Source organism: Poecilia reticulata, linkage group LG2 (assembly GCF_000633615.1).
Source record: "Poecilia reticulata strain Guanapo linkage group LG2, Guppy_female_1.0+MT, whole genome shotgun sequence".
In the NCBI taxonomy this organism is placed as follows: Eukaryota; Metazoa; Chordata; class Actinopteri; order Cyprinodontiformes; family Poeciliidae; genus Poecilia; species Poecilia reticulata.
In genome coordinates this window covers 21885419-21896581 of record NC_024332.1, presented here as the reverse complement: position 1 = coordinate 21896581, position 11163 = coordinate 21885419, and the positions used below count along the sequence as shown (strand labels likewise).

At 38.7% G+C, this 11163-nt stretch overlaps 1 protein-coding gene across 1 annotated transcript in view; it reads right to left on the bottom strand.

Annotated features, from left to right (window-relative positions):
• LOC103482321 (aryl hydrocarbon receptor-like) overlaps positions 1-9282 on the bottom strand; it is a 28016-nt gene extending 18734 nt beyond the window's left edge. The window contains exons 1-2 of the mRNA XM_008438420.2: positions 8878-9282; positions 2988-3175 (exon numbers count right to left, since the gene is read on the bottom strand). Coding sequence (XP_008436642.1) covers positions 2988-3175; positions 8878-8918 — 229 coding nt within the window. The 5' untranslated portion in view covers positions 8919-9282. The remainder of the gene's footprint in view (positions 1-2987; positions 3176-8877) is intronic.
• Between the last annotated feature and the right edge of the window lie 1881 nt (positions 9283-11163).

Genomic DNA, 11163 nt, shown 5'->3' with positions numbered 1-11163 from the left:
TATATATATATATATATATATATATATTGGTGGGGGAATGTTCATCATCTTCAGTGAGTAAACATGTCTCTAATACAAACTTAATGTTTAAAATGACTCAATGATTATCTAGAAGTACCTTTATTGATTTGTTTCATTCAATAACATTTGCACATTGTTTCACATTGTGCAAAAAAAAATGAAAAAAAATGTACCTAAAGCTGCAGCATCACCAAAGAATCACTGTAATAAAGATCACAGGGAGAAGAGACATTCGACTGCATGCTGCCTCTAAAGGCTTATGTCAGGTTAGGCTCAGTTCAGGTGTTAATCTCCACCTATTTGCAGCTAATCAGGAACTACTGTCCAGATAAGAACCAACACTGGTAGTCTAACAAAAATGACAAGTGACATATTGTCTTTGTGTCTGCGTTTTTAAATATGTTGATGCTCATTTTATAAGTTTCTACAGCATAACTAACATGTCAGCTATTTTTTATGTGTCAGTGAGCATTGATCATTGCTGTGCAAACATAAATTATTGTGTTAGTGTGAATTATTCTGCTCAATTGAGAATGGCAGTGATAAAACCTCTCATTGCATTGAGCTTATGATGAACTTGCAAAAGTATTTGTACCCTTCAACTTTTCCATACTTTCAGTCAGTGCAAAAATCCAACCCACAGACTATTAGAAAATGCTGCAGAACACTGGTTCTCAACCAGCTGTAAGGTCACAGCAGTTTAGAAGGTAAAAATTAGCTAAAAAGCTAAAGCTAGCTGAAATACTAATGATAGTATGTAGGCTATCACTAGCAAGTTGACCTAGTGATAGCCTTCACTAGGCTTGTGAAAAAAAAAACATGTAAAAGCTAAAATTAGCTAAAATTGAAATGCTAGCTGAAATATCAATGATAGCATCTAGGCTAGCATTATCATGTTGACCTACAAGAACATACTCCATGAAGAGAGAAAAAAACCCCATGAAAAAATCTACAATTAGCTGAAATGCTAAAGCTAGCTAAAATAGTTTTATCGCATGTATGCTAGAACTAGCTTGTTGTGCAACAGTTACAAACTCCACGCAGAGTGAAAAAAAAGTAAAACTAGCTGATAATTAAAACTAGCATAAAAACACCTAATGGTAGCATTTGAACAGCACTACAACATTGGCATAAAATAACAGTATGTTATTGTTGAAATATCATCTGCATTGTTGTTTATTCAAAAGCTCAGGCGTTTGGATGCACACTGTACACCTCGACCCAGTCATATGTAGCCTATGGACCGCTGCTGCATCTGGAAATTATCCGCATGCGCACAATGCTGTAGGGAAAAAAAGCTATTGTCAATCAACCATATGTACGCTGCTCAATATGCTAATGGCGGAGAAACAATATACCATTCCAGAGAAACTGTTTATCCACCACCTAATTGTTGCAGGAAGGCTAAGCGAAACCTTTCAGTCCATTTGTCATTTCCTAAATCATTTGGTTTTGCTCCTTTTACACCCAGTGCTCCTTTTACACTGAGGCTACTCATACCTGCTGCCATGACAGTTGACATGCTGTATGCAACATGCAGAGAGTTACAGTACATGTACATATTCACACTCATTTGAAGAACAGCAATTGTAACTTCTGCTAAAATATTGAAGAAATAAAAAGGTATGTTCATCAAAATATGCATAATCAACAGCTATTGTCAGCAATCAACCAATAGTTTTTTGACATCAACAGTGAAAAAACTATTGACCATTGTTTTTTCTATTGTTATGGTGACTATAGTGTCTGCAGCATTGCCTGGAGTTCATATAATTTTTGGCTCTTATTGTGAATGAATGTTTATCTACTACATTGATGCTTTTAGGCCTATTGCAGCAGTATTTATAGTCCAAGTAATGATTAACAACTTAAAAAAGACAAACCAGATAATGCGCTCTATTACATTCAATTGGAGGCTCTCGCACCAATTTCAGATTGAATCCCAGCTAAAGCCTTTGCTGATCGGACTGTCCGCTTCTGGAAACAACTGAAACACAGAACTAGTGCTGTTTACACACAACTAATTACATTGGGTTTGTCAGAAAGCCTGGAGCAACGGCCACATGGTCCTGAGCTCTGCACAGCAAATCTGCTGTCCTAATCTAACAGCCCTGAGCTTGTTAGTTACTTAAAGACAGCAGGAAGTGAGCTACCGTTGATGGACAAGAGCTCGTTTTCACAGTTTGATTATTCAGTTTGGACTCCAATGTCAATATCTCTATGTGACATCTTCAGCAGCCAAATAGCGAAATGGCTTTGCATTACTCTGTGAAAGGATGAAAACCCTGCAGACGTGTAGCTGTCTGTTTTCAGGGCACAGAAGTAGCAGCCACACAGCAGAGAAGAAGCACTGCTCGCGTCAGTGCAGCTGCGTCCTGTCTGCTTCGGTCCAAACAGCCATTTCAAAGAGCTGCTTCCTTAAACAAACATGGCTCTGCCTTCATTTCATAAATTCTTTAAACTTCACGGTTTCTCTCCATTATTCATGTTCCCAGAGCATCCAGTGGCCGCATTGCAGTATTTTCGCATAAAGTTACAAGGTCTTCAGTGGAGAAAACACTGAAGCAGCTCCTCTGGGGCAACTCCGTTGGCTTCTTAAGGAAAAGAAACCTACCTAAAACTCTTCATCTCTATAAACAACAATCCTGTCAGATGACATCGCTAAAGGGTGTCATCTGAAACCAGTTTAAACATCAGCATACATGGTAACCTTCCGTAAAGCTCTGATATGAGATTTTTTCCACACCAAACAATAAGACAAACATTGACTAAGTTAGAGGTTCACCACAGAAAGTGGAAAGTAATGCACAACATCAAGACTATCCCCATGTTCACACCACAGGAGAGTTCTTGTCTCTTACTAAAGACACTGTTGCAGCGTAGCGTTCACTGTTGCAGGGCAGAAGGACAAACAACTAAGAAAACATCAAATTATGTCGGAAACCCWATTTGCTGTGTCAGCTCACCAGAGAAGAAGTTCTTGGCTCGTAGGTAGCTGACGCTCAGCCGTAGGATGGATAGTTTGTCCAGACTAGCAGTGACCTCCTCAGGAAACGGCAGCAGGCTGGCCAGTTGCTCCAGTTCGCCGTTCAGCCGGTCTCTGTGCCGTTTGGACGGATTTGACTTGGCACCCTCAGCAGATGGTTGTTTCACCCTGATGGACAGATAGATAAAGTCTTAGGTAGAGTTTAGATTTGTCTAACGTCTCCTAAAACAGCAGATTTTAAAAACATTTACATTCCCGTCACAATATTGACTTTTTGTCTTGTGTTACACATACACAAGACTGTAAGTCATTTTTTAAACATATGATACATATGATATGTAAGGGTGATTATTCACCAATACTGTCAAAATTGTTAAGTAATATAGTTCCATTTGGTGTTAGGGAGGAAAAAGCCCCTCTAACACCAAATGGAAACCAGTTCTATGGGAATTAAGCAAGTGCTTCTCACATGGCGCAGCAGCGACTCAATAATAGCATTACTTAATGCAAACACTTTGTCTGCACCAATGAAGATTCACACACCTCAGGCTGGTGGACACTTGCAGTCTAAACAAAGGGTGGTTCTACTGAATTTAGCTAATAATTTTTCCACCTGGGCCTTTTATAGACTGTGTGTAGAGCGAGGATGCCCAGGTCCAGTCCTTGAGCGCTACCATCCTGCAACTTTTAGAAGCATCCTACACACCTGAATCTAATGAACTGCTAAGGGAACTCAGCCATTGGATCCAGGTGTGTTTGAGCAGGGGTTGCAGGATAGTAGATTGTGAGGACGGGACTTGGGCACCACTGTAGAGCATTGAACTTTCCTATATCGTCCGACCATCATTAAGTATGGGAAGATGTTGACATCATAAGCTGTGTTTCCATTGACCGTGAAATTGTGCACATTGGAATAATAAAAATACATTTGCTTAATGGAAACATGCCAGTTTTAAGAAAACGTTTGTCGATAAAAATGTCTTTGTGGTTTTTCAGCTGTATAAAAATTACATGCGTGGGTTCTCTCTGGGTACTCCAGCTTCCTCCCACAGTCCAAAATCATGACTGTCAGGTTGATAGGCACCAGAACCCCTCACGTCACGACCCCACTAAAGATAAGCATGTTGGAAAATAGACGGATGATGTATCTGTTAAATTGTTCTTATATAGGTCCAAAGATAATAACTTCAGTCTTTATTCTGTTCTGCTTTAGAAAGTTTTGGCACAAGCACACATTTATCTGTTCTAAGCATCTGGTCAGTGCATGTATGTATGTGGGTTCAGAGTCACCTGTGGACACCATAAGGTAGAACTGTGTATCATCTGCATATCTATGGTAACTAATGTCATTTTCTGTTACAACCTGAGCTAGTGGCAGCACATATTGAATAAGAGCAGTCCTATGAGTGAACCTTGGGGTACCCCACATGTGACTACAGTCACCTACGGTAATGCATTAAATGTTAGCATCATTAAGAGAATACTTATTTCAGTCACAAAGTAGATGCATGCCAACAACTAAACAGCACTGAGTGAGGGTTCAGTCCTTATTAACCCGGGTAGACATGATCCAAGATGAAGGCTCTTGCAGCCGGTGCAGAAAGGAACGCCCCTAATAGCTGATAATCACATGCTCCCAGTTCAGCAGAGGGCAGGACTTCCTGCTGCTTAGACCAGAGATCTGACTGCATCACGCATGGAGGATTATACCAGCAAAGACAAGAAGGCAGTACATTTGGCGTAGCTGTCGTGGTGGCTCCAAGTTCATTCATGGTGACGTGCATGACTCACCATCGCTGCAAAGTGAGAGAACAGGCCAGAAGTCTGGTCAGAGCACCCAGCCTCCCAGGCCCCCAGACCCCCAGCCTCACAGGCCCCCAGGCCCTCTCACGTTACCATGTGGTTCACATGTCTCTTCATCAAGCTGTGGCAGTTTTACAGTATTTATTTTTTCAAAGTGTTGCAGCCAGATATCCCTGCCAACGAATAAGATTTTAAAGTTAGTTTATATATGTATATATATAAACTAACTTTAAAATCTTATTCATTAATAAAAAATACGTTTTTTTATTAACTTAACAGACCCTCATGTCATACAAGAATGGATGTATATATATATATATATATATATATAAAATTTTTTTTGATTGATTCTAAAACTTACGAGCAACTTTTGACTCGGTGATGTCACAAGTTTCCAGGACTTCCAGTTTGACCCGTGTGGCGGCCGGAGCACTGGCTACTTCTGGTGCAGGAATACGACGCATGACTCACGTCAATGACATAAAAGCTGGGTGAAATAATGACATGGCCGTTCAGACTGCAGGCGCTTTGCAAGCTATTTGGTTCTGATGTAGTACCTCATATGGAAGATGCACAAATCAGATTTTTTTAAAGGGGAAAGTTTCATATTGATCCTTTCAGACTGTTACAAAAAAAGCATCTGCTTAAAGTTGCATTTACCTTTTCGAACGTAACCATAGGATGGCAACTGAAGAGTTCAGTTCAAGTTCATCCCGATTTTGTCTCAAAATAATGATAAAAAAAAACAAACTAATAAAAGAAAATGAATCATGCATATTGTTACACAGCAGCTGCCGTGTCTGCAGTGGTAATATTATAATCATTTTTTTTATTTTTATTAACTTAACAGACCCTCATCGTCGTACAAGAATGGATGTTCTGCATCCATTCAGCATTAAAACTGTGTTCCTACCAAACGACACTCAGAGCGTCTCTGATCCTCACCAGCACAACGGCAAAGTCCAATCATTTCATCTGTAGTCATTTTTGATATTTAAATTGGGTCAAAAAAATAATGTCTTTTACTATTTCATTCAGATTTCAGTAATGCTATTGTCACTACAAGAATGAGACATAAAAAAATCTGATTATTTTGTGAAATAATCTGATTATGATTCCCCCATTAGAGCTTAGCTTTATTTATTGTATTGCTACGTTCCAACATACTGCCTGTGCACAGTGGTGTGAATAAGTATTTGCCCCAATACGCATTTCTTCTGTTTTAAGATCTTCATCAGAAAGGACGAATATAGTCAGAGCAAACAAGAATAAACATTTTTAAGCAATAAATTAATTCATTCAAGGAGAAAAAGCCATGAGAAAAAGTGATTGCTTCCTTATTAAATCCTAGATTGACTGTGATTAAACTCCATTTGTTTTCAAATTGGGGTGATTTCACAAGCCAAACCAAGGCTTGATTATTAACAGACCTTACAGATACAGTAAACAAAACCTAAAAACAGCAACAATACAGAATTGTTGACATCTATCAGTGTGGAAAGGATTACAAAGCCATTTCTAAGACTGTGGGATGCCAGCGAACCAAAGAGAGAGTCGCCATCCACAGCTGGAGGAAACACACAGCAGTGAGGAACTGGTCAGTTATTCTAGGAACGGTTCAACAAGGAGGTCACAAAGCTACCCAGAAACACATCTAACACTCTGCAGGCCTCACTTACCTGGACGGAGGTCAGAACTCAAGATTAACAGTAAGTAAGAGAGACTGGGAAAAATGACCTTCTCTGGTGACCCGGAGAACACAAAGGCCTGTCTCACATTTACGAAAACAAAAAAGCATCCTGATGATGCCAAAGACGTGTGGACTAATGAGACAAAAAGCAGACCCGGTGGGAAGGATGTCTCATGTTACGCCTGAGCGTGTCCCTTCCAGTTGTACATTTACATTTCTGCTTTTGTTCATCTTATTGTCTTTATTTCCCCCAGCCTAGTTTATTCAAGATTTTTTAAAATCTTATTTTAGATCCTGTGTTTAGTTATTTGCTTCAGTTTCATTTCCCTGCTCTCCCTAGCCCTCTTGTGCCTCTCTCTCTCTCTCTCTCTCTCTCTCTCTCTCGCTTTCTTCAGTCTACTTTTCTGGTCTCATTTCTCAGCCACTGGTTCTCCATCCAGTCACCAGTATTTACTGTCAGTAGCTGCTGGATTCTGCTGCTGTAAACCTTGTGGTCCCCTGTGTGCTGTCCTTTCTAACCCTGTTCCCTCGCCTCATTAAACCAACCATCATCTGATTTCGCCTGAGTGTCTGTCTGCATTTAGGTCCTCACCTAGCACCAAGCAAGACAGAGCGAACAGAGCTGGATTTTCAGAAACAGACCATCAGTCCAAACATGGTGATGTTTGTGTGATGAAGTTTGCTTTGTACCATTCTTACTGGACGGCCCCTCCAAATGAAAACATTGCTGTAAAGGAGAGAGGGCCAAAATCCCTTAGCCGTGATGTTACGTCATTGCTAGTTAACACAAAATCTGGATGTCAGTTATTGGTGGAACAACTAGTTAGCAGGTTTAGGAGGGAAATATTTAGGAAAAAAAGATTTTTTTTTTATACATTTCAGGTTATCTTTTATCAAGTATTAAAATCAGTTTGATCTGAAATATTTAGATGGGACAAACAAAGCCAAACAAGAAGCCTGTAAGCGTGGGATTATTATTTTTTGAGCTGTTGTAAAGATTCCAGATGTTCACTTTTGAGAGGTTCTTTACAACGCATAGAATGTTGTGTTCTGCTACTGATCTTTGTTTTATTGTTATAATTTTTTAAGAATGAGCAATTGCAATGTCAGTTCCTAATTTCTACACGTCATTCATTTGTCAGAAACTGAGCCAAACTGCATAATGATTTGTCCCAATTTTCTTTCCGTACTTTTTCAGAGTAAAACCATAGAATGCAGTTAAATATACATGAAAACCACTGATCTAAAGTATCACATTTTAAGCATATTTTAAATAACACATTAATTAAATGTTAATAGTATTTTGTCATTTGGTTTTGGTTTCTGGGAAAAAAAGATTATCATGTTTTGAAATTAAATCGCACCTTCAGACATTTTGTCTCCACATCAAAATGTCTTATTTCAATGCAGTTCAGAATCAAATTGTTCTGTTACAAATAGGAGTTGGAAAAAAAAACCTGCTGCTGGGCTTTTGGTCGATAACAGCCGAGCTTTCAGAACATCACAGACTAAAATCTCATTTTCACAGTTAGAAATAATTACATTTCATTTTCAACTTGTACATTTTTTTTTTGTATTCCACTGCAATACAATCTTTTGTGCAATTTATTTTTTTAAAATCATCTGAATCATTTCGCTTCATTAAAAAAAGCTGATGACGGGCAGCTTTTAGAAATAAAGAGCATTTCTGACTGACCGTGCTACAATTTGCTGTTTCTTTATATTTTATTGTTTTCATTTATGCAAATGAAAATATTGACAGAAAGTATAATAAAAAGGGATGTAATATTGTCCAGGCCACTGCGCGCTGAGTGGATGGGAGCTAAAGGGGCTCATGAACGTCCTCTGAAGGACGTTCATGAGGAAAATGGCGTCGCACGGATCCCGGTGTCCAAACTAAATGCTGCTAGCAGCCAACACAAAGTTATTAAAACGAACGGAATGTTTAGGCATATTTGCTCCTCCATCTTTTTGTGGATTTATTTATTTATTTCTGTTGAAGCAGCTGAAGCGGCAGGTCGGACGCTGAGGCCTCTGCAGGCCTGAGATCCGATCCTTCTCTCTCTCTCTCTCTCTCTCTCTCTCTCTCTCTCTTTTTTTTTTTTTTTTACAACGAAAACATTTTTTTCCCCCCAGCGTTTTTCTTTTTCTAAAACCACATTTTCCAAGAATAATCGGGGCTTTCGAAATTAGTGCGAACTATAAGGAAAAAAACAAAACAAAACAACAAAATCTCCACCGTTACTTCTCCTACTTGTCTGGGCGCAGCTTTGCGCCTTCTGTAGCCCAGTTCTGCTCAGCAGGTGCATCTCAACTGGGTCTGCGCTCCTTTAAAACAACATGTTACAGTAAAGATGAGACACTCATCGGGACTCACGCTCTCTGGACGGGTTTTCTCCTCTTGCGTCCTGCGTACATGTCTGCACCTTTTCCCCCAGAAGGACACGCAGAACCAGCCGAGCCAACGTTCCGCTAGAATCTTCCGCCCGCACACGTCATGTCCGACAATAGGAATATCAAACCCAAAGCCATCAACGAATGAGGTGGACAGGAAAGCGACGCAGCGGAGTCCTGTGTCTGAGCAGCAGCTCCTCAGAGCGTTGGCGCAGTTTGCACCAGAACGTAGCGCATCTCTCCTCCTGCGGGTCAGACTGCAGACAGCAGCACAGCCTCTTCCACTCCAACCTGCAGCGGGGCCGCGCATTCCACGCGCTTCACCCAGCTGCGTGAAGCTGACACCCCACCCACGTGAAGGATTTCAGCAAATAGCCTGAGTGGTCGGTGCTCCTGTGAAGGTCTGTGCCGTTAAAATGTACGTTTGTGCTACTTTGGTTTTTGAGATATTAAATAGATTTTTATTTTATTTTAGGTCATCCAGAGGTCACCACATATGGAGGACCAAAACTGACATTATAATAAATAGAAGAATAAATATATAAATAAAAGAATAAATATATATCCAACACATATAAATAAAAGAATTCATATATCAATAAAATACATATTTATCCAACATAATAATAAATAAAAGAATCAATATAAAAATAAAAGTAGAAATATATAAATAAAAGAATAAATATATATCCAAAATAATAATAAATGAAAGAATCAATATAAAAATAAAAGTAGAAATATATAAATGAAAGAATCAATATAAAAATAAAAGTAGAAATATATAAATAAAATAATAAATATATATATTACATAATAATAAATAAAATAATAAATATATAAATAAAAGCATAAATATATACTTTGCTTTGATTTATTTTTTTATTTTTTTTTTGCTTCTCCCTTTTCCGTTTGCTGTATTTATTTCTGTATTGTTTTTTGTATTTCTGTGCAGATCGATTGTTAATGCCTGCCTACGTGGCGCTTTCGGCCTCAGTTCAACAGTCCTCGGGAAACCTGACTGAAAAATTCACGAATACTCATTATTTTAAAGATACAATAAAAGGTAAGGTTAATAACAGCATTTAAGTCTTATATAGCTGTTATTACTCATTGTCAATCCACCATTCTCTCACTCTGTGTAAAATAAACAGACTCCGATCGGAGAGTAAACCAGCTAGCAGCAGCTTTAGCCACAGTAGGGAAAATATATACACCACCCTGTCAGTGCTGTAACGTTTAGAGATTCACTTTATTTATCAACTTTATTAAAACAGCATTTAAGTGTTAGCCGTTATTAGTCATTGTCAATTTATTATTCTCCAACTGTATTCAAAGGAAACAGCCTCCGATCGGAGAGTAAACCAGCTAGCAGCAGCTTTAGCCACAGTTAGGAAACATACACGGACACCGCTGCCTTTCAGTGCTGTGTTGTTAAAAGTTTCACTAAAATCACTGACATCTTCCAACACTGTTGTTTAGAAAATCATTTTAAATATCGATTTAAGCACCATCTGCCAAATAATTTCCATATTCTGATGTGATTCATAATTTCTCCATTTGTTTTGTTGTCTATCTTTCTCAACAACCTACCATCTGGGATGATCTTGTTCCTCTGTCCATGGTTCAGTCAATCATCTGTGGGACATCTGCTGCCAAACTATCATGGGCCTCTTGATTTAAAAGAAGACAAACCAGTACAGAGCCTCCCTGCTCCTGCAAGTCACACTTCTTGGATGAATACTCACTACTGCTAGCAGCTGTAGGAAATGAAATCTTTGTGTATCTATTCTGTAATTAACATCTATATGTATCTATTAATAAATGAATTGTTGTGTAGAGTTCTGTAAAAAACTATTGTTAATAGCTTCTCTTGAGTAATCTAGTTATGTGCAACTTTTACATTTAAATTGCTTCGTTTTGTAAATTTTACACATCTGGGAGGAGAGGAAATGCTCAAATTAAAGCTGCCATTAAGGACCAAAGACATAAGGTTTGTGGCTGTTTCTTTAAAACATCTATTTAATAATTATATTAAACACTGTACATGGTTACTACATTACACAAACATAATTACCACAGTTAACAATTTAAGTCATCGATAGAGAAAATGTAGTTACAAAAGACATATCAATTTTATTTCAACAGTTTGTACTCAGGGTTTACAACTTAAGAAGACGTCCATGTAGGGTCCTGGGCGGGTGCCAGTCTGCAGTGAACTGGTGCCAGTCTGCAGTGAACTGGTGCCAGTCTGCAGTGAACTGGTGCCAGT